The 23,689-nt window shown below is 43.9% G+C and overlaps 4 protein-coding genes across 8 annotated transcripts; 3 read left to right on the top strand and 1 right to left on the bottom strand.

Annotated features, from left to right (window-relative positions):
• The first annotated feature begins 394 nt into the window (after positions 1–394).
• mfr (ferlin family C2 domain-containing myoferlin misfire) lies at positions 395–7,464 on the top strand. Of its 4 annotated transcripts, none has more exons than XM_020961305.2 (15): positions 395–535; positions 610–914; positions 972–1,333; positions 1,392–1,515; positions 1,579–1,756; positions 1,811–2,259; positions 2,314–3,566; positions 3,624–3,795; positions 3,856–5,086; positions 5,138–5,274; positions 6,056–6,237; positions 6,367–6,487; positions 6,632–6,922; positions 7,000–7,100; positions 7,164–7,464. In XM_020961305.2, the coding sequence occupies exons 2-15, from the start codon at positions 639–641 to the stop codon at positions 7,339–7,341; spliced, it is 5,055 nt and encodes a 1,684-aa protein (XP_020816964.2). In that variant the 5' UTR covers positions 395–535; positions 610–638; the 3' UTR covers positions 7,342–7,464. The 4 variants fall into 4 exon arrangements, with proteins under 4 accessions (XP_020816964.2, XP_020816965.2, XP_086689527.1 ...); XM_020961306.2 differs by having other exon boundaries at positions 1,392–1,494; positions 1,558–1,756; XM_086833401.1 differs by lacking the exon at positions 395–535 and having other exon boundaries at positions 843–918.
• A 2,332-nt stretch (positions 7,465–9,796) lies between these two features.
• On the top strand, positions 9,797–20,748 carry LOC110190583 (Transient receptor potential cation channel A1). 2 transcript variants are annotated; one of them, XM_020961173.2, is made up of 16 exons: positions 9,797–10,258; positions 10,580–10,735; positions 13,307–13,463; positions 13,526–13,616; positions 13,733–13,928; positions 14,380–14,487; positions 15,991–16,179; positions 16,571–16,799; positions 16,875–17,455; positions 17,511–17,825; positions 17,935–18,045; positions 18,773–18,996; positions 19,056–19,533; positions 19,592–19,754; positions 19,815–20,087; positions 20,150–20,748. In XM_020961173.2, exons 1-16 carry the CDS (start codon positions 10,025–10,027, stop codon positions 20,443–20,445), a joined length of 3,801 nt encoding a protein of 1,266 aa, XP_020816832.2. In that variant the 5' UTR covers positions 9,797–10,024; the 3' UTR covers positions 20,446–20,748. The 2 variants fall into 2 exon arrangements, with proteins under 2 accessions (XP_020816832.2, XP_020816834.2); XM_020961175.2 differs by lacking the exon at positions 17,935–18,045 and adding an exon at positions 18,452–18,559.
• Positions 11,722–12,705, top strand: LOC147643529 (uncharacterized). Its single transcript, XM_086834304.1, has one exon. The coding sequence runs from the start codon at positions 12,292–12,294 to the stop codon at positions 12,703–12,705; it is 414 nt and encodes a 137-aa protein (XP_086690430.1). The 5' UTR covers positions 11,722–12,291.
• Positions 20,749–20,842: 94 nt separating the features above from the next.
• Positions 20,843–23,550, bottom strand: Mcm7 (minichromosome maintenance 7). Its single transcript, XM_020961096.2, has 5 exons — positions 23,363–23,550; positions 22,925–23,294; positions 22,364–22,865; positions 21,236–22,293; positions 20,843–21,177 (listed from the first exon to the last, which is right to left on the bottom strand). Exons 1-5 carry the CDS (start codon positions 23,391–23,393, stop codon positions 20,976–20,978), a joined length of 2,163 nt encoding a protein of 720 aa, XP_020816755.2. The 5' UTR covers positions 23,394–23,550; the 3' UTR covers positions 20,843–20,975.
• Positions 23,551–23,689: the final 139 nt, after the last annotated feature.

Consider the following 23,689-nt stretch of genomic DNA (forward strand, 5'->3'; position numbering starts at 1 on the left):
CCACGTTTAAAAAAATGTAAGCTGGTAATATTTTATTAAATTAATTTGAAGAGGTTTTATTTTTATGAATGCCAAATATTTAGAATATTATATTACATTTTATAGCCATCACAACCTAGAAACACCTAGGTTTTATGAAATATATAGATTCCATTCAAATAAATCAATCGTTTGATCTGTTCGATTTTAAAGTTCCCAGATTAATTACCATGTTAATATCTCATAAACTGGGAAAGCTTTTCCTTTTTTCCAACAATTGTGGTGTTTGGTACCATAGTTTAGCAGAGTAACTCCGCTAAGCCTAGCAATAACAAGGCGACCGGGCAAAAGCTTCTGCTGCAATCTGTCAAGTTAAGCTTATCGCTTAGAGTTGCCAGAATGTTAAAAATAACGTTCATTTGAAAAACTTTCTTTAACCCTTGGCGTTCCGTTGGGTGTATTTTGTAAATTTTTTTAAATGGTTAACTTTTGTCATACACAGTTAACACTCTATTTTTTAATTTAATAAGCTTACGATTTTTCAATATAGAAAATGGTAAATACGTCAATTATTATTTTATATTTTATATTATATTTTGTTTGTTGAATTTTTTGAAATATCTTTCAAAGCGAACTAGCAAAGCCATGAGCTTTGGGTCATGGTTACCTGCTGGCCATGTTTTCCACTCAAATTTCGATCCGACTTGGACAATGCCTATCGCCGAGACTTGATTACCACCCCATTTGGACAAAGAATGAGCTACATGGATGACTGTTTTGCTGGTGCCCCGCAGGACTTCCTTGTCTGCATCACCATCCACAAGGCCATCGAAGTGGGCGTATCTACCGGAGATCTATACGTGCGTATTAGCATGGAAAAGATGACCAAGAGCACTAGGTCGTACCCCAACACGGAGAATCCGTTCTTCAACGAGGTGTGTGAGTTAAGAGAGATGTTTCCTTAAATAGCACCTATAGTAATCCATCCTTAGTACTTTGTTTTCGAGTTCCACTGCACTCTGGCCGAGCTTCTTCGGCTGACAATCCTCTTCGAGATGAAGAAGCACATGACCTATAAGAAGAACGTTGTGGTGAGCGAACTGATGGTGGATCTCCACAGCGTATGGAATCAAGTCAATCATGGTTACTTCAAGAAGTGGGGTCGTCTAGAGGCACCCATCGAGGATAATCCTACCCAGGAAGCGGCCGTCACCACCTACGGCTACCTGCAACTCGATATAGCTATCGTGTCCCAGCACAGTGCCGTGGTCAATAGCGGTCTGCGACCGGAGAAGCAGGATACCCAAACGATGAACAAGTATGCAGTGGACCACGACTTCGATGATGTCGAGAAGTGTGTATCCGGGGATATAGAGTACTCCTATCTAATCTCTCTAGATTTATCTTCTTAGAAATCTGATGACAAATGCTACCTCAATGGCTCCCAGCAACATCCGCTACTTCATCGCCTTCTACAGGGGCTACTTCATCCGGCAGAGCAGCTACATGATCCAAGTATCGTTCGCCGGCTTCAATGTATCTGGCACTTGGCATTGACGTATGTTTTCGTTTTTAAAGTACAGATTCTATCCTTTCAAGGGCAAAACTCCGGTGGCCAAGAGTACGACGACGCCAGTATGGAATCACGAGATTTACTTTGCCTGGATGTATCCCTCGGTTGCCCAGCGCCTCCTCATCCTTATTTTAGCCCACGAGAGTCTGCAGTGGAAGTGTGTAGCCGAGTTTGAGTTGTCCCTCGAAGAGATCGCTTTCAAAGGTGAGGGGACATATTTTTCAGAATCTTCCCTAAATAATTCATTTTTCTATATAGGAATTCCATCTTTGGGACCCACTTACATTCACCTTTACGACCCCATCAATCCAATGATGTATGTGGGTCGTGTCCTGATAGAACTTCGCTCTGAGATGCTGGTTGAAGCCCAACCCAGTCATGTGTTGTCCTCGAAGACTTTGGTGGGCCTAGATGAGTCACGTTACTGGCACGACGAAGTCTACCTGGTGGAGTTTCTCCCGTTGATGGGTCAACACATTCAGACCTCGGAAAATGAATACAAGATCTCGGCGTGGCTGGCCGAGCACAGCTCCAATGTGCTGAAAGGACAGCTAAGGACGCCATCGGGTCGCTTTATATCCGCCTTGCACTCCAAGAGTTTCCGCCGGCAGACTCCTTTCCGGTCCTGCATGTTCCGCGTCCGTTTGCCGGATAATCGAGCCAAGTATGAGAGTGATTTCTTTATGCTGGGTGTGATCAACTTTATGGTAATTATGGTTGCAGTTGGAAGTCTTAAATTATACTCTCATAATTACTTTCAGCACTCTGAGTTGGATATCTTCAAGATATTCCAGATAAAGCATCCGCTGCAGGAGGAGGAGCAGGCCAAGTGCCTAAGGGCCATTTTGGGTAACATTCTCACCAGGATTAAGGAGGGTCTGGATGCCCATCGCTTCGACCACGAGGTGAAACCGCAGCGAACCACCTGGGACATCAATCGGCAGCTTTATCTGCTGGATTACTTTGTCAAGTTGCCCCAGAAGCTGCATCAGCTGAGGCAGCGATTGCGCAGCTGCTACTTGGAGCACCTGGCTCCCACCATGGCGGATGTGGTCAGTGAGCTGCAGCGCCTGGTGGCCGAGATTAGTGCCTTGTGCAACATGGCACGCCTGCAGGACGAGTGGCCGGAGTTGGTTCTGTCCCTCAGTGCGGGAGGGAAAGAACTGGGAAGGTGTCGCCTGAATGCCAAACTCTTTCTCCATCTGCAACAGCAGGACTTACCGCAGCAGCAGGAGACGCTTTCCTGGCGACTAAGGAGTTTTCCCTTCAAGGCCTCCACTTGCACCCACACCTGTCCCAATTGTGGTTGCACCACTGCCATCATTTCGGGATGCCTTTCCATTGTTGTGGAACGCGAGCGGAAGGAGTTTCTCGCCACGATCAAGTCGGATTGGACCAGTGTCGAGCCCATGTTGTGGCAGCCAACCACAGAGCAGACGCACTTCATCTGCCACGTTTATGTACATCAGGCAAAGATTCGTCCTGGGGGCGAGAAGAAGAGCGTCGTCGACTCCCACCTGAGGATAATGTTTGCAGAGCAGGCCGGCGAAACATACAGAGCACCTGGGACCCTAACTCCCATTTGGAATACGGTGATAACTTTCAAATCCCTTTCTCTTCCCGGGAGCGTCAATCTTTATGCGAAAAATCCTCCCCTGCTCTCGTTGGAGTTTTTAACATCGGAAAAGATCATCTCCGATGATTTCGTGGGCATGGGCTGCGTGGCAGCCAGCGTCATCAGGGAGGATCGAGCCACCGGCTCCAATTGGGAGGACACAGGGAGTCATTGGTGGTCTACAAATCCTGACAAGAATTTGCAGAAGCTGAAACACTTGACTCCACCGCCGCTCAAATGGGTGCCAATCTCCAGGAAGGGTTCCGTTCAGGCCGAAGTGCTAATGTCAGCGGAGCTCATCGAAATATCCCAGGAGGCCAATATGCAGGATGTACGCAAGGAGCCACAGCTGGCCACGGGAATTCCTGCGGCCATCAAACCAAACATGCAGAATTTTATGTGAGTTCGGGAATAGTTTCCAGAGTCAACCTTTTAACTGTAGCTAAATCCCGACAGCCTGGAGGTATTCTTTGTGGGATTACGGAACTACAACAAGAGCAGCATGAGTTCGGCGGGCAAGAGAAAGATCAGGGTGATGATGGGTGACCTGGTCTTGACCAGTGGACCCTCCATGGCACGTGTACGGAACACAATCAATTTTCTAGTGGCCTATGCCTCGGGTGTGGTGGTAAATAAATGTCTCATGACTTCTTTCATTTCCACATTATCCATGCCCCATCCCATTCAGAGCCTGCCCGACCAGCAGGAGTATTGGCCACCCATCATAGCCACCGACGTGCTGCTCTCCGGCTTCAACAGTGAGTCCACCTTGGGCGCTGCTCTTATCCCCAACTCGACGAGTTTCCTTCAACGCGACAAGACGCTCAGGTGTGTGTCCTCCGCAAGGAGGCAGACTTCCAGCGCTACCTCCACCACGGTCACGGTCACGGATGTAGACGAGGAGAAGGAGGAAGAGACGGAGGATGAAGCCGAGCTGGAATGGGAGGAGGAGGGCCCGCCAGCTAGAATCACCAGCTGGTGGAGAAGACTGTTGCTTATTATGGGACTGCGGACGGCTGATTACGCCAACCGGAAGGCGCTGGGGCACGAAAGTAACCTGAACGAATCGGAGTCGATGGATGAGCGGGAGTACACCTGGTGGACCAAGTTCTACAACTCAATGTACTGGAGTGCAGCGGAGATGAACCACGAGCACAAGCACCAGCTGGTCATCTATCCCAACGAGCTGGAGAAGCAGTCGCAGTTCGGTTACCTCCAGGACTGGGCCATAGCAGTCCCGTTGGTCCACGGAGTCAAGTTCAAAAAGCAGGCTCCTCCGAGAGAGGATGTCTATGCCACATTGAAGATGCAGTTCAAGCTGACTCCTTGTCAGTGCTCGGTGCTAGAGGATCCGGAAGCCGGAGGCGATATGATACGCCCCATGGCCAATCCACTTAAGCAACGTGACCAGGCCGCGCTACGCGCACTCCAGGAGACGATGAAGCTAATTGTAAGAGTGTACATAGTCCAGGGAATCCAAATTCGTCCTCGGGATTTGAAAGGCGACTCTGATTGCTACGTGAAGCTGTATCTGGGTGGCAAAACGTACTCCGATCGCGCCAACTATAGTCCCAATCATAGCAATCCGGTTTTCGGACGTTTATTCGAGCTGGAGGCTAGCCTTCCCGGCGATCACATGCTGCAAATCGTTGTTCACGATCATGACAAGATCAAGGATGAGATTATTGGTCATACTATCATTGATTTGGAAGATCGCTGGAGGACTCGGCATCGGGCCACAGTGGGTTTGCCCAATGAGTATAGCAAGAGTGGCTATAACCACTGGCATGATAAGATTTTGCCTTCGGAGATCCTCTTGGATCTGTGTAAGAAAAAGGAAATCCCGCCTCCTTATTACTACGGTAATGTCATTGAAGTGGATGGCATTCTGTTCGGCGATGAGACTGTAATCTCAAAAGGTTAGTAACTTAAGCCTTTATTGGACATTAATATTTACTCTTTGATTTAAGATGAGCCCATGTACGAACGCCTAAGCCTGGCGGTGCTCAAAAACCTGGATAAGCTGCCTTCTTTGGGCTATAAACTGGTGCCAGAGCATGTGGAGACCAGATCCCTTTATCGTGATGATTATCCAAATGTTGAACAGGTAAATAACTGAATTTAATTGGAATAAATTACATAATATTTAAGGATTAGAATTAACTCTCAATGAAAATAAGTAGAACTTCTATATTAATTTTACATTGCACTCCACTTTCCCCATAATATCCATTATGTTTTTGTACCTAACCTTACCCAACATTATGATTTTATGGCCAGAACTATCTTAGATTAGCTTTTCTATATATAGACATAAATAATTAGCTGTCATTAATTATGATAAAATTGGTCTATAGTCTAGACAAACGTTATCTAGCATAAAATTGCACTAAACCATTTAATGTTTGATAAGAACATGACTTTTATTTTATCTATTAAACATACAAAAGTGTGTCATTTGGTAAATATGTAATATAACCTATTAAATTTACTATAAATATATAGTTATTGTTAATATACACTATTATAATTAACGAAACACCTCTGAAAGCACATAAATATAGATTGTGAAAGATTTGAATAGTTTTCAAATTACTTCCTTAATACACAAATAAGTAATTTCCTAAATAAGTAAAAAGAAATAAACTATATCTGCACTATATGTATATAAAATGCATCTCTGAAGAATATTTAATGTTATTTAGGAGTTCATAATATTAGTAAAAGTCTGTGGATATTACTTTAAAAATCATTACAGAATTAAGGTTTCCCAACAGGAACTGTCTTTATAAATGATGAGATAATTAGTTTATCATACCCTGTAGTATTAGATATAAGTTTTATGAATACCTAGAACTAACCTCTCCTCATCCTTATCCCTTATCCAGGGTAAACTGCAGCTGTGGATCGAGCTGTTTGAGGCGAACATCTATGTTCCGAATGCCATCGACATAACACCGGTGCCGCCTGCGTATTTCGAGGTGCGTGTTGTGGTCAAGAAGCTGACTGGCATCCAGGCAGGAGATAGGAACATTTTCGGAAAACTAATGAGCGACATATACGTGATAGGGTGAGTGGGGTGCTGGGTGAGGGTAGAGGAGGGAGGGTTCCATTATCCTGTGGGTTACACGCGGGATCCGTGTAAGCGATATGCAATTACCGATGTTTTCGATTTTTTTTTTGTTGCGATGCTTTGCAGATGGTGCGAGGACGAGGACAAGGAGCAATCCACCGATATCCATTACCGCTCATTTGCGGGCGATGCGGCCTTTAATTGGCGCATGGTCTTCGGCATGAAGTACTCCCCCAACGAGGACCTGGTGAGTCCTGCCTTGACCTTGCCTAATTGGTGGAGGTAACCAATCCGGCACTAATTATACGCCCAGGCACTCTCCGGTTTCCGTTTCTATGTTTCGTAAATATACATATATATGTGTTACATACATATATTTTATAATTTGCAGATGGTCATAAGGCGCAAGGAGGGGCTGCGGGAGGAGATCGAGTTGAAGAGGCCGCCAATTATCTATCTGCAGGTGTGGGATAACGACGTAATCACCCGGGATGAGTATCTGGCCTCCCTCGAGCTGAACCTGTCCAATCTGCACGTTCCATACAGAAACGCCCAGGCTTGCAAGCCGTTTCCCAAGAAACGAAAGCGCATCAATCTCTTCAAGCGCAAGGTCATCTCCGGCTGGTTTCCCCTCGAGGGTAATCCGTATCCCGCGCAACCCAAGAGAGAAAAGGTCAAGACGGTGAGTGCATCATGGTCATGGTTAGGTCATCATCCAATGTTTCGGGTTCCTATTATGCGACTTTTGGTTATTTTTAGGGCAAGATTCAGTTACAGATTGAGGTATGCAACGATATGGAGGCTACCACCAGACCGGCTGGACTTGGACAGGATCCGCCAATGGCTCTGGAAGCACCCTAGTAAGATTTCAGTTCTAGAAAACATTTCTAGTTCCAGTGTTTATATCTTTAACTATCCCTTAGCCGGCCGGATACCTCCTTCAATCCCCTGACGAATCCTTGGAAATCCTTCAAGCACATTCTCTGGCCCGCCATCCGGAAATATGTCCTTTGGTCTGCACTTGTTTTAGCCGTTGTCCTGGGTCTGGTAGTCACCTTTTCCAGCCTGCCCGCCAAGCTCATGGGCATTCCATTGAAGTGAAGTGTGGTTTTTAAGTGTTTTTTGTTTGTTTACTTATTTGGTTTTGTTTGTTGTTTTTGGTTTGCTAAATCTAATTGCAGTTTGCATTTTTAAATATTTTCCAATAAATTACGTTATTGTTTTATAGCTCCTCTGTTCTGTGGTTCCTAAAGTAATTAAATAAAATTGCTAATGGCCAACTTTAGTGTTTGTGCGGGGGTAGAAGCGATAGTGGCTACTGGACAATACTTTATAGCTTTGAAATTACTTGACTTTCGGACTAATGAAAGAGGAATTAATACTTTCTAACATTTGTTCATTTAAAAATAGCTTTTAAAAAGAAAAAGTCCTAAGAAACAAACAAGGATAAATGTAACCTTTAAGCCCCCATTTTGGAATGTTTTAAAGGACATACAAAATTCTTCTCAAGAAGTCACAACTTCTTTACCCTTCTGCTAGACTTCCTCCAATTGTAGTTAATATCACTGTTTGGAAAATCACTTTTTCCGCTTTTCCGGCCACTGGAAGCCCTTTAAAGTATCCAGAACTATCGCAGGCCCACTTGAGTTCAAGTATTTCACCATGTGGGTGGCAATGGGGCTGTATGTGGATGTCCATGTGTGCATATGGTATCTCTATATCTGTTCGATTTTGCCATTTTGCCGGACGGTTAATGTGTTAATGGCGGCGAAATGAGGCGACAAAGTGACGAAAGGCTGCCAGTCGTTATCAGGACCGCCCCGAACCAGTGTGAACTCTGGGCACTGGCTGCCACGTTTTAGTCGATGTCCAGCCATCAGAGCTGACGGTTATCCCAACAGTGCAAATTCCTCAACAGGAAAGGAGTCAAAGGACCTGTAGTGTCAGGGAACAAACTACATATATATTTATATTGAAAGGTGCTAATTAGATTTTGTAATTAAAGTGCCTGTCCATCAGCATTTGAGCTGGAACTGTGAGAGCCGCCTCAAGTCCTTGTTGCGAGTCCTTGTCCGCGTTGTGCTTGTAGTGCTTCCTCCGCGGCGAAGGAACGGATCGCCAGGGCAACATATGGCAAGCAGCCTTAAATGCGGTTAAACTCAGTGCGAATATTCTCGGAAAATTCCTGCTGCTGCCGCAGTTGTGCCTGCTCCGTGTGCTCCGTTCTGGTCTTGGCGGAGATTAAAATCAAGTTTAAGTTTTTCAAATTCAAAGTCGACTGAAGGATGTAAGTGCATTGTCATCGTCCGCTGCTCATCGAGAAACAAATTTTCGGTGCACTGATCAAGTGAGAAAATAAAAGAGTGATTTAAACCAAGGTGAGACTGGAATCCATGCTGTGAACTCTATAAATAGTATTTTAGTCTTTATCATATCTTGCTACTACTTTCCCATGAAACCCAAAATAAGGGATGCATTATAGCCCCTTAAAATGACCCCTTAATTAATGGATTTATTTGTCCAATGGTCGGCCGATGTCTGCTATAATATTTGCTCACCAGCAGTCACCACTTACACTAATCGAATGCCTCAAATTTCGTCAACTCATCCACCTGCGCGTGAAAATAATCAGAGCCCGTTTGGCATTGCCTCACCTGGTGGGCAAAGCCTGTCATTTTATTACTCCCTGAACTCAACTGGCAGTGCGAAATCGAGGCCCAAATCGTGATGGATATCTTTGTAATTTCATTAGGATATTCAAACGCAGTTAGAAATTTCCCGGTAACTAAACACAAGTTGCAGTTCGCCTTCAAGTCTAGGAGAAGCCGGTTCAAAATGAGACTGGAGGAAATAGAGTAAGTCGAGACCTAAAAACAGGAGTTTAGGAGTACAATAAAACTTGAAAATATTACTTAAGCTTTGTAAAACTTTCTTGGAGCAAATTTAACGAAAATTTTTACTTAATTAAGTATTAGATGGAAGTGTTTTGCGATTTATATAATAATAAATCAAGGAGATATCATAAAAAGTCAAAGATAATGCCTAGAAGATGCCTAGATTTTCGTTACAAAACTAAAAGGAATGTATACAGCAATGTAATATAGCACAGCTTTGCATATCCTTTAAAGTGATTTTAGATCACCAGGAACCCCAAGGATATACTCTTCAGAGGGTGTAACTAATAATATCTCTATTATTTCATTTAAAACCGAAAATACGCCTACTAATTTGTATTAAAAATGAGGCTGCATTACAGGGAATAGGTCAGGATTTGTAAGCTGGAATCCTGGAGGCTTGGCATTATGCAAATTTTTCATGGCTGACTAGCAAAAATAAACAAGTCATTAATTAGACACTTCCAGTTAATGGGCCGCTTCGTGGATTCCCTCGGGCAATGGCTAAATGGAAGGATGACAAACGGCCATTGACTTGGTAGCTTACGCACACTTACAAACGTCTATATATATATTCATATACATATATATAGCGTAATAAATATATATATTTATGGTGCGTGTAATTGTCCAAGGGTTACTCTATAGTTAGCCCTAGTTGCAGTCAGGGTTCAGTTGCGTTACGGCACAGTCACCGTCCTCGGGAAATCGTGCTCCTCGGTGTTATCCTTATCTCTCGTATCATGTGACTGTCAAGCGGTGTTATCTAAATTGGTTTGCTGTCGGCTTACGCGTCCGCAAAACCGTTTAGTCCAATCAATATCTAATTAGCCCCCGATTACAATAATTTGAGATAAGTTGTGAAATATCAAAACATACTAACCGCCGCCATGTACAGTCGCGACCAGCGGCCCTTCACGATCACAGCAGCCGCAACGGACGCACGGCAGGCGAGCAGCAGCAGCAAAGGATCAAGTCGTCCTGCCAGGATGCCCAAGCTGTACAACGGAGTCTATAGTGGCCAGTGCGGTGCTCTGTCCCCGCCGGACCTGATGGAGGCCCAGCCGAAGCTGATTCCCAAGCCCAGGAGCAACAGCAGTGGCAGCAATAGCAGGAATAGCAAGGTGAGTCCAGGACAAACATGGGGTTTTTATGGGTGTTTTTATGGAGAGTAAATAGAGTCAGTTTGAGGGTAGTTGGAAAAGCCTTTAAAAACTTTAATTCGCTGGGTAAAAAATACATATTTCATTCCCTATTCCTCTTTATATAACAAAGGATTCCATACAATTCTCAAGCATTTTCTTTTAGTTCTAGAGGTTTCTCTTTACCTCAGAATAACTCACCTTTATTGGTATTAAAATATTGATCCAAAAAAATACATTTTAATTCAATAATATATCTTAAAATATACCCTACTTGAGAACATGACTTGTATTTATTTGCAGTATTGGATATTTTCCATGATAATCGAGCGCAGTGGGGGTCCCAAGCGCATAGAAATCGATGGCGATGATGCGGACACTCCACTGGAGGCCATCCTGCCCGCAGAGCCGCCGGCGGAGGTTTGCCTTTTGCGTGACAGCCCCTTCAGGATATTGCGGGTGAGTTGATCCAGGATGTTATGGAGGTGGGTTAAATGCAGGTACGTCGCCGGGCCGTAATTCCCCAAAGTGATGAAAAATGATGAACTGATGAAGTCCCCGGGTGAGGAGAGAGCTGTGATAAATGCTTTTCGAATCAATCTTGTACACGAGCTGCAAGAACTTTCGAGAACCGAAATAGTCGGGCAGAATATGAAACCCTTCTTTTTATATGACATTAATATATTTAGATATGGTCAAAACTTTAAAATTCAGAAAGTATTTATCAAATATCTATAGGTTTTTTTCAGGACTGCAATATAAACAATATGAACTCTGACCAAAATAGTAAAAGAAATTTCAAGAAGGATATACACAATAGAACTATAAATTAAGAGGCAATTTGTTACAAAAGCAAACGCCCGCAGGACATGGAATGCAACAAGTCCTTTGCAAATTAGCCGCCCATTAGAAAACAATTGAAATTGAAACATAAATTGACTGCCGAATTGAACGAATCTCACGAAGCATGTCCTGCTGAAAGGACCCGACACGAAGCTGCGCTGCCTCTGTTGGCTATAAAAGCGGGATAACTCGGGCCGAGATTGCAGTCTTTCAGCGGCTCCTCGTGCGCGTTCTTCACTTGCTAAAACAGTGGCTTTCTCTCTTCCCAGTGCTCTAACCAAAAATCAAGTTAACTTGGCTAGAAAATCAGTGGCAAGCCAATTCAATTTGTGACATAACTCAATAACGCTTTGTGAAAGAATCTGACAGAAAATACTGATAACTGTCAACCAATGATTGCAATAAGGCTGCTGGTTTTATTCGTGAATATTTAGAGGCGAAAATGAATTAAAAATATATATTTTGGAAGAGAATTTATTGAGGATTATATTACACAGATTTTAACATATTAACTTAACGAAAAAAGACATTATTTAAAATAACTCATACAATTATATATTTACAAATAAAGTAACAAAAGCATATCAACACTACAGGATCTTAGAAAGAATAAAATACCAAGAAAGAGTCCCACAAAAGAAAAATAACAATTAAATGGGACTTTAAATAATTTAATATTTTAGCAAGAACGCAAAATAAATCAAAGGATAACTTTTTAAAACTATAAAAGTGCTGTAATTTGTTCCCCAAAAATCCTACAGTAACATTTTTTTCAAGTTTCAATTAAGTTTAAGTTTCAATTAAATCTGGAACCTAGAAAGTAACGCAATTTACGTTACAGACAACATATAATTTATCAAAATCAAATAATAACCACAAGAATAAACACTTGAAAGCCATATATCGCATCACAATTCCTAAAGAAAAACCCTAAATAAAACGTTACAATAAGGATTCAATTTCAAACCAAATTAAAAACCACAATAGCCGCAAATCAAGGCTCGCCTCAAACGGCAAACAAGTGCATATGGGGAATCCCCATATGCCAGAGCTCTCGAAACTTACTCCGATGTCCAGCACTCAGAACTGAGGCCAATAGTAATAACAAGTGCAATAGCAATATAAATTAATCCGCAGAGCAAACACAAATGTTCAAGTAATTAAGTCCGACGATGACCGCGGGCGACAGGGACAGGGAAAAGGATAGAGAAAAGGACAAGGATAAGGAAAAGGAGACTCCGAAGCGGGAGGAGCTCACCAGTCCGCTGCGTTACCTGATCAGCGGTTGTGCCCGCGGAGCAGAGCTCACCGTTATGGCACCAATCAACTTTCCCAACAAGTGGGCACGCATCCTGCGAATGTCCTCCGCGCCCAAAATACAAATCGTTGACTTTCTCCAGGTAAAATCCATTCAATTAGCAAAGAGCGAGTCACGAGCCACCTTCCAGGAGCAGAAAGTTCGCGTTTTACGAAAAACTTTCTTAATGAAAAATGTTCGAGAAAAGATGTTCAAAACATTGATTGTTTTATATTCTTGGGAAAGGGGTGTTTATTGTATTATCTATTTGATGAAGCGTAAATACTGAGTCGCCAGAAAACATTAATGATAGAAATCTATTGTCATTTTGCAGTGGCAAATGTTTGTTCCTTTTTTTTGTTTCTCTCGGGGAAAGGCAAATACAAAAATTCCAAGGGGAACTAAGTGGAACTTGACCTCCTTGTTCAGTTCGTAGAGTTGGTCCCTTCACTACCACTTATCTCAAAGGATTTGCGATGCAAAGTTTACACAGAGAACAAAAAAATGCATAGGAAACGGAACAAAATTATATTTAATTTTGAATTTCAATTAGTTTTCTTGTACTTTTTGGTTAGAAATTATTTTATTTGTAATGAAATTATTAAATACTATTGATGTCATATATTTCATAAGGGTAATTAAAGTTCAAAGGAGCTATGATGATTGAGATAATTGTAATTAAATATATATTGAAATTACTAGAAAGAATTTTTATGTTTTTTCCTATACTCTAAATAATATATCCCATAATAAAAACAAACATATTCCAGGTAAATTTTTTACATTTCCTTCAGTGTCAGCGGAAGTAAACAGAACTGTTGTGCTCTCTCTTGAACTTAATTGAAGTTGTTACAAACTAAGACACCTTTTTTGCTCCCCTCCATTAACAGGCGGCCGAGTCCGGGAATCTGGATGACTTCAAGCGACTTTTCATGGCGGACAACTCGCGCATCGCTTTAAAGGATGGCAAAGGACGAACGGCAGCCCATCAGGCGGCTGCCCGTAATCGAGTTAATATTTTGCGTTATATTCGCGACCAGAACGGAGGTAAGCCGAGGATATTATTAGCCATTAACCATGGGCAGACTTATTAAGAGTGATTTACACAGACTTTAATGCGAAGGATAATGCTGGGAACACGCCCCTTCACATTGCGGTGGAGAGCGATGCCTACGAGGCTTTGGATTACCTGCTGTCCATGTAAGTTATCTATGGAGGAGGAGCAACTTGCATCTCTTTAACTAAATATATTGCAAATATTTGTCCCACTTGGGGTTTCCTGGACAACCTTCTTATCTGTCTGACAATCCTTGCAGTCCGGTGGACACTGGAGTGCTTAACGAGAAGAAACAGGCGCCGGTGCACCTGGCCACCGAGCTGAACAAGGTCAAGTCGCTCCGGGTGATGGGTCAGTACCGAAACGTGATCGACATCCAGCAGGGTGGAGAGCATGGACGCACCGCTCTCCACCTGGCGGCCATCTATGACCACGAGGAGTGCGCTCGCATCCTGGTAAGTGGTGTGAGTCTTTGCCAATCGTTCCATGTAATCACTTTATCTTTTAGCGATTTGCTTTTGGGGGTATTCATTCATGCATTTTATTTGCATTTTGATGGCCAATTGGACCATGTACACACACACTCAGCTTGTAATCATTAATCAATTTTCACCCAAGACACTCACTTTCACACATCATTCAAACACACCCACCCACACACACACACTTGGTCTCTAGATTAATTTATCATAGGCAAGAGAAACACGGTGTGAAAAGGTTTGTATATTCAATTGCCTGCCCTTAACAGTATGCTACGGTATTTTTGCCCAGCTCTAGAGGTGTTTGTGTGTGTCCTCCTAGCATTTGTTTTTAGTATCAGTATCAGTATCAGTATTAGTCTTAGTCATAGTCTTAGTCAATTATTTAAATAGCCATCTGTTTACTGTAACTCGTCGTATCTTCCAGATAACCGAGTTCGATGCATGTCCACGTAAGCCCTGTAACAATGGTTATTATCCCATACACGAAGCGGCCAAAAATGCCAGCTCCAAGACAATGGAGGTCTTCTTTCAGGCAAGTCTTCCTTATTCCCTATTTATGTTTTGAGTGAACACCAAAAGAAAATGTTTTTATTTGCAAATATTTTTTATTTAAATTTATAAGTAAATTGTAGATATTTGCTTTGAATTGATCAAGCTATTTAATATTAAATTAATCAGCTGAAAATATATTAATATTGGGCAAAACTAGTCACAAATATTATAATACACTTTCAAGATTTTTTTTTTTTTTTTTTGTATTTTAATTCGTCATCATTAAGACATCGAAATCGACTAATAATGCATTAAAAACATTACATATTTAACTTCGGGAAGCTGAAGTTTATATCCTTTTGCAGTTTGGAATTGAATTATCGGATAATATCGGAAAATAATCATAACTAAACTAATCACTAAAATATTCATATTCTTTGAATCGATATTAAAACATAGTTTTATGTGACAATATTATCCATAAAATCAAAGTTTAAAAAATTTATAACTAAGCTAAAAATGTATTAATTTTAATTCGGGAAGCTGTCCTATGTTAGTTTTTATTAGGTTAACAAATCTGCATACTCAGTTTTCAATTTAAAGAAAATCAGTTTTTTGTCAAATTTTGACAATTTTAATGATGTAGCCCCTTATAAAAATTTTAAATTTTCGAAAATTTTGAAAAAATTAAATTTATGCTAGACATAGCTAGATCGATTCGCCAATCGATGCTGATAAAGAATATATATGATTTATAGGGTCGGAAATGACTCAGTGTTAGAAGCTTCTGACTAAAATTATAATACCCTGAAAGGGTATTGAAATACTATAATAAATACTTTTTTAAAATAATAATTTTATGAAACTCTCACACTTTTTACATCATAAAACCCAACACTTTTATTATTTCCAGTAAAAGTTAATATATTTTATAGTGTATAGATATTAGCTGCATGATATCATTCCCGTCTACCGATAACTATGCCATCTCATCCGGCTTTGATCTCATTGTGGAAGTTATCCCCTTTGGACGGTGGACTTCGGACCGCTTTGCTTGATTTCTTTTACTTAACCCAACCCCCTTTGACCTTTCGTGCACTTTAGCTTAGAGTTTGAGTTTGAGTTTATTTTTATTTCCCTTCCTCTGCGATTGAAATTGCGTATACGCCGCGGTGACAGCGACATCTTGAAAAAGTATCAAATTTGTAATGGTTCATTCGCCCTGCTGGCCTCTCTCACTCTATCTCTACGGATTAAAAATATATGTATTCGGCCATGATGTAAGGTCGGCTGAAGAAAAAGAAAGAAAAAAAGAAAAGTTGAAGCTGCTGGAAAATATCAAATGTTGGGCACAAGTTAGACAAGTCGGTCATTGACTTTAAAGGAACAAAATTGTTTGGGTTTTTCGAGAACAGATTTAAGAAAACATTTAATAGTAACGAAGATTCCAGAATGGCTACATCAACTTTAAACCTTCTATGCTAAAAGTCCCTAAGCTTAATCCTTGTAAATCCCTTGTCTAATTACTTAATTTACCTTGCAGTGGGGCGAACAGCGTGGCTGCACCCGGGAGGAAATGATATCCTTTTACGATTCCGAGGGCAATGTGCCGCTCCATTCGGCGGTGCACGGCGGCGACATCAAGGCGGTGGAGCTGTGCCTCAAGTCCGGCGCCAAGATATCCACCCAGCAACATGATCTCTCAACGCCAGTGCACCTGGCCTGCGCCCAGGTGAGTGAAGTGTAAAGCTGCACTTGGTTGAGGTTAACTGACAGGCGGCAACTCAACAACTCTCGCATTTCCAAGGGGAAATGGGGGTGGGCGGAGAGATGTGTGTAAACAAAGCGTTTTTGGTCAGTAAGTCATGGGAAAACAGCGTTAAAGCCTCGCCAAGGAGCCAAGGAGGGGTCCTGAAGTCGTCGACTCGTGTCCTGGCCTGACTTTAATTTGACAAATTCTTATGCAAATTACACCAAGAGGAACGTGACTTTGCCGCTGGCAAAACAAAGCACCCCCAAATGTTGCGTAACGCACACCACGGGTGAATGAATCCGACTGGGTTTTCCATTTACCATTTTCCATTTTGGAGTTGTTCTTCTATTTGTTTTGTTTTTATTTTCAGGGTGCCATTGACATAGTGAAGCTGATGTTTGAGATGCAGCCCATGGAGAAGCGTATCTGTTTGAGCTGCACGGACGTGCAGAAGATGACGCCGCTGCACTGCGCCTCCATGTTTGATCACCCGGACATAGTGTCCTATCTGGTGGCCGAGGGTGCGGACATAAATGCCCTGGATAAGGAGCATCGCTCGCCGCTGCTCCTGGCCGCCTCTCGCAGCGGCTGGAAGACAGGTGACAAACTAAGAGACTTTTTAATTAATTATAAAGACTTTAGTCAACTTTCTTTTACTTTCTCTGATAACGCAGTGCACCTGCTCATTCGCCTGGGAGCCTGCATTAGCGTGAAGGATGCTGCCGCCCGCAATGTCCTGCACTTTGTCATCATGAACGGCGGTCGGTTGACGGACTTTGCCGAGCAGGTGGCCAATTGCCAGACCCATGCCCAGCTCCAGTTGCTGCTCAACGAGAAGGACAGCATGGGCTGTTCGCCGCTGCACTATGCCAGCAGAGATGGACACATCCGTTCGCTGGAGAACCTCATCCGGCTAGGAGCCTGCATCAATCTCAAGAATAACAACAACGAGAGTCCGTTGCACTTTGCCGCCCGCTATGGTCGTTACAACACGGTGCGCCAGCTCCTGGACTCGGAGAAGGGATCCTTTATCATCAATGAGAGCGATGGCGCTGGTATGACCCCGCTGCATATCTCCTCCCAGCAAGGACACACGCGTGTGGTGCAACTGCTCCTGAACCGTGGCGCTCTGCTCCATCGCGATCATACCGGACGCAATCCCCTTCAGCTGGCGGCCATGTCTGGTTACACCGAGACCATCGAGCTGCTGCATTCGGTGCATTCGCATCTGCTCGATCAGGTGGACAAGGATGGAGTAAGTGGAGCCTAAGACGTCTTAATTCAATGTGGTAATCTTAAAATCTCCAAAGAACACGGCTCTCCACCTGGCCACCATGGAGAACAAGCCCCATGCCATCTCTGTGCTAATGTCGATGGGTTGCAAGCTGGTGTACAATGTGCTAGACATGAGTGCCATTGACTATGCCATCTACTACAAGTATCCGGAGGCGGCACTGGCCATGGTCACACATGAGGAGCGAGCCAACGAGGTGATGGCCTTGCGATCGGATAAGCATCCCTGCGTGACTCTGGCACTGATTGCATCCATGCCGAAGGTATTCGAAGCGGTGCAGGATAAGTGCATCACAAAGGCCAACTGTAAGAAGGATTCAAAGAGTTTCTACGTAAGTTGTTCGTTTCCCAAGGGACTTCCCATACAATATTCTCGCCTCTCATTCCATCAAAGCTAACAATTCTTTATTCCGTCCCATAATCCACCTATATCCTGAATAGATCAAGTACTCTTTTGCATTCTTGCAATGCCCCTTTATGTTTGCCAAGATTGATGAGAAAACCGGAGAGTCGATAATGACAACGAATCCCATTCCGTTGCCGGCATTGAATGTAAGCGGAAACTGGAATTGATCCCAGATCAGATCTCTCTTGCTGCATGCTTGTTTCAGTGTTGTTTCTGCCCCGTTTTTATCTTTGATTATGATACATGAGGTTATTAGTTGGAGATATTACTGCCAAGACTTGGAAGTTACTATGAAAATATAGCAGTATTTCTTTGTTTCTTGAGGATGTTATTTACAGAGTATCATTGATACAAAGCCTACGTATTCCATTAAGTTGAGAAGGATCTGAAAACCCTTAAAAAAACACCCCACCATAACGCCAAATCTAAACTAATCCTTGATTTTCAAGGCTTCTAGGCTTAGGACTAACAGGACACATCATGACCCATTTACAATATTAATGGTTAACAGACTGAAATTTAAATAAATATAAAATGTTGACCACCATCCAGATAAAATATTCGTTTTGGCCCTACCAAAAGACACCCGAACAGATTGAGGCCAAGCGCAAAGAGTTCAATGACCCCCGATGGCGACCCGCGCCCTTGGCCGTGGTGAATGTGAGTGTGCACCGAACTCTCTTAAAGATCTCACCATCGAGCAGCTGTGCAATTGTGTCTCGTCCCCTAAGCTAAAAACTAACCCACTAACAATCAACTCAGTGTATATGGCTTTTGTAACTTCTAAGTGTTGTGTATGTTTTAATGTCTCTTGGATCTTTGTGAGCTTTTAACTTAACTCTTAGCCTTCCTGTTCTTCCTTATCCCTGCCAGACCATGGTCACTCACGGCAGAGTGGAGCTGCTGGCCCATCCGCTCAGCCAGAAGTATCTGCAGATGAAGTGGAATTCATACGGCAAGTACTTTCATCTGGCCAACCTGTTGATCTACTCGATATTCCTGATCTTTGTGACCATTTACTCCTCGCTGATGATGAACAACATTGAGCTGAGGGCCGGAAATAATAACAAGACGATGAGTCAGTACTGCAACATGGGGTAAGTTATGTCATTTAAATAATATATATTTGAAAACCTAATTAAATTGTATATTTCAGCTGGGAAGAGTTGACCCTGAATCTGTCCCAGAATCCAGCGGTGGCTTCTCAGATCCGCTTGGATTCCTGCGAGGAGCGCATCAACCGAACCACGGCGATTGTTTTCTGTGCAATTGTCATAGTGGTCTACATCCTGCTCAATTCGATGCGGGAACTGATACAGATTTATCAGCAAAAGTTACACTACATCTTGGAAACGGTCAATATCATATCGTGGGTACTATATATCTCGGCTTTGGTGATGGTAACTCCTGCTTTTAAGCCCGATGGAGCCATCAATACGGTTCACTATTCGGCGGCCTCGATCGCTGTCTTCTTGTCCTGGTTCCGACTTCTGTTGTTCCTCCAGCGATTCGATCAGGTGGGCATCTATGTGGTGATGTTCCTGGAGATCTTGCAGACGTTGATCAAGGTGCTCATGGTATTCTCCATACTGATCATTGCCTTTGGCCTGGCTTTCTACATTCTGCTCTCAAAGGTGAGCTCATAAATATGATTATTATTTACTCGGTTTTATAAGGACTTTATTCTTGCAGATTATTGACCCGCAACCGAACCACTTGTCCTTTTCCAATATACCCATGTCCCTGCTGCGAACCTTCTCGATGATGCTGGGCGAGCTGGACTTCGTGGGCACATATGTGAACACCTACTATCGTGACCAGCTGAAGGTCCCCATGACCTCCTTCTTGATTCTAAGTAAGCTCTTGGCTCAATTTCCAACCTGAACTATGATAATATTGTTTCCTTTTTTCATAGGCGTCTTTATGATCCTCATGCCCATTCTCCTGATGAACTTGCTCATCGGTTTGGCCGTCGGCGACATTGAATCGGTGCGTCGCAATGCTCAGCTGAAGCGCCTGGCCATGCAGGTGGTGCTCCACACGGAGCTGGAGCGCAAGCTACCCCATGTCTGGCTGCAGCGTGTGGACAAAATGGAGCTCATCGAGTATCCCAATGAGACCAAGTGCAAACTCGGTCTCTGCGATTTTATTTTGCGGAAATGGTTCTCTAATCCGTTTACCGAGGATTGTGAGTATAAAGTAACATCCTTTGTGGAGGAGAAATCAACTCCGTTTCCAATCCAATTCCAGCCTCCATGGACGCCATATCCTTTGACAACAACGATGACTACATAAACGCAGAGCTGGAACGTCAGCGGCGCAAGCTGCGCGACATCAGTCGCATGCTGGAGCAGCAGCATCATTTGGTGCGTCTCATTGTCCAGAAGATGGAGATCAAGACCGAGGCAGACGATGTGGATGAAGGCATATCGCCCAATGAGCTGCGCTCGGTCGTTGGCCTAGGATCGGCTGGCGGGAACCGTTGGAACTCACCGCGCATCCGGAACAAACTGAGGGCCGCCCTGAGTTTCAACAAGAGCATGTAGAGACCCTACAGAACCTGCTCTAAATATATCTAAAAACATATATCCTAAATGTATATGTCACAAAATATTTCAATTAATCTCAAATTATTGTGTAGTATCCGAAAAAGGATTGTCTGTGTGTGCATGTGTAGATTGTGTGGTGTGAGAGGTCCTTAAAGGAATGTACAACGAATTTATAGGCAAGGACCACATGCTTGTTTGCTAAATATCTGTAGTTTTATATGCACCTAAAGTTCTGCAATTGCTAATGTTTCGATGTCTTTTAAAAGTCTATATAAAACAATAAAGTCATATTAATCAGAGCAACCTTACGCGTTTTGGAGAGAAAGGATTCAAGAGATTTTTGGTACAACTACATCACTTTTTCACACCGATTTCAAACTGAATAGTCCCTGCGTTAAATACATTATTATTTATTTATAAAAATGATCAATGGTAAAGTGGCAATGTGAGAGAAAAATGGCATAAAGTTAACGATAAAGATATAGAAACTTAACTGATAATTTGTAATTGAAAAGGGTGCAAACCTTTTACATGAAGGTGATCTTTGTGCGTCCCATGTTGACCTGCCATACGTTAAGCTCCTCATAGTCGTCAATGCATTTGTCCACTTGGTCAGGTTTGAAGCCCTTGGTGGTGCACCGGTCCATAATATCGGCGATCTTTACCGCCTTGCCAGAGCCAGCCAACTCGCGTACAATGGCAAAGATGCGATCCGAAGTGTTGGGAACACTGGAAATATAACCAAGAGTCAGCACATGAAAATATAAAAAAGCTAGTTAGTACTCACTGTCCCTTCTGGTGCTCGTGGATCTGATTGAGCGAATCCTTGGACATTTCCAGCAGACGCAGAGCCTCGGCCACATCGTCCTTCTCCACGCGATCCGAGAGACGCAGCCGGGCCAAGGCAGTGGACAAACGCAGGATGCCCAGCAAGTTACGGGCAGAGGTGAATGTCATGTCCTTCTGGTTGCGTGCCTCTCGTCGCAGTTCTACGTAGGCACCCACAATGTAATCGGTGAGCTCATCGGGAATGGTGGGATTCTTGCGCTTGCACAGATTAATGTAACGCCGCATGAGATTCATGTCCAGCGCCTTGACTCGCGACGGTGGTTGTTTGCTGTGGCTATGCACGTACGTGATATGCTTAGCCAGTCGCAGATCGTTGTCGCGATCCGGCTTGTCCTGGATGAGCCATAGCAGATCGAAACGTGAGAGCAGAGCCGCAGGCAACTGGATGTTTTGCTCCACGGTACGGCGAGGATTGTAGCGACCGAAGGCGGGATTGGCAGCGGCCAAAATGGAGACGCGTGCATTCAACGTGGTCATGATTCCTGCCTTGGCTATCGAGATGGTCTGTTGTTCCATCACCTCGTGAATGGCCGTACGATCCGTATCCGCCATCTTGTCGAACTCATCGATGCAGCACACACCTTGATCGGCAAGGACCAGTGCGCCACCTTCAAGTGTCATCTCGCCGGTGAGGGGATCCTTCATCACGGCAGCCGTAAGACCCACACCGGAGGAACCACGTCCAGTGGTGTACTGCGAACGTATAGCCAGGCGACTGATGTAGCCCAACAGCTGGGACTTGGCCACACCGGGGTCGCCCATCAAGCAGATGTTGATGTTGCCACGAATTTTCATGCCATCCGGTCGCTTGTCCACGCCTCCAACCAGCAGCAGGAGCAGAGCCTTTTTTACATCCAAATGGCCGTAGATCTCAGGGGCCAAGCTGGTGGCCAATCGCTCGTAAAAGTCATCCTGGGCCAGCTCCTCCAGCTCGTCGGGTGTAAGTTCGGCATCCTTGTCCGAGATCTCATCGTTCTTGTTGATGCAAATGATGCGCTGTAAGGAAAGGAATACGGATAAGGTAAAACCATGGAAAGTAATATAAAAATCTATAGATTTCACTTACATGAGCTTGCAGGAAGGTCTCCGACAGCAGACCCTGCAGCATCTGCTGGAACCCGCTGCGCACCAGGGGCAGAAATACGCCCGAGACGACTATGTGGTCGCCTGGTTGGGCCATTCGGGTCACTTCACCCCTGCAGAGCACCGTCATGCTGCGGGGAATGTGGCCAACGGGAACCTGGTCGCTGTGCTCCTGCATTTTCAGCTCCTGGAACTTGATGAACTTGGAGCCGCGCGTCTGAAGGTACAGCCTGCCACCCGCCTTGTTCACCCGGCAATCGTCCGACGGACAGTCGTGAACTGGCGTAAAGGAGAGCGAGTTGACCGGCTGATAGGTCTCGGAGCCGCAACGATCACACGTGTATGTGGCTACCACCATCATGGGTTTCACTTCGGTGCAGCGGGTGACGATGCCGCGCACGGTGACCAGTTTGCCAATATGCTGGGCCTTCACCTCGCGTATGGAGTGAGCCTTCTCCGTGGACTGGGGCTTGAAGCCAACCTCGCTGCAAGAATGATGTTAAGGTTAATGTTATTGCTTAAAGTTGCTTTCATAACAACTTACAATCGCTTCATCAGTTCCGAGGGGAAGCTGTTCCGTTCGTCACGCTGCTCCATGGGATTCCTGGTGCGGGCGTCCATCAAAAGACGATGCTCGATGTACACATCCAACGCATCCTTGGCGTGCACCTCCTGCTGCTTATAGCTGGGCAGCAGCTCAGCGATCACATCACTAAAGATGGCCGAGTAGCGCCGGCAATTGTCCATCACTGCCTCCGCGAGGCTCTCGTTGAACTCCGCCAGGTCGTCCAGATCGATGGTGATGAGAACCTGCTCCCGATGGGCCAGCTTCACCAGCTGGGAGCCGTACACAAACTCCTTTTTGCCATCATCGTCGCATTTGCAGAACTCCGACAGGAAGGTCTTGATGGATTCTGCGTGGTTGATAAACAAGATATTTAGGAGTTCTATTTCCTGAAAGAGGGGAACATTTTTCACTTACCTCTATCCTGGGCGTAGTCGCGTCGGGCCATTGTATTCTCTTGAATGTATAATACAGAACAATTAAACTGGGCGCAAATGCAAGCCAAATGTGTTTTTTCGGACGCTGTTTGCGGGAAAATGCGAGGAAAACACAGAAAATGCTTCCCGCCAAAAATGCGCTCGATCGATGATGTGACCAAACAGGTTTTGTGTGACCAGATTTAGGAACTGGTAAAACGCGATACAAAAAGGGGTTGAAATCTTTGATAAACTTTTCTAAGCTGTTCAAATAAAGGTGCAAGATATGGCTAAAAATAACGTAAGCCAAATAACGTAAGTAAATTGA

Source organism: Drosophila serrata, unplaced genomic scaffold (genome assembly GCF_035046125.1).
Source record: "Drosophila serrata isolate PLE 108 unplaced genomic scaffold, ASM3504612v1 contig_272, whole genome shotgun sequence".
NCBI lineage: Eukaryota > Metazoa > Arthropoda > Insecta > Diptera > Drosophilidae > Drosophila > Drosophila serrata.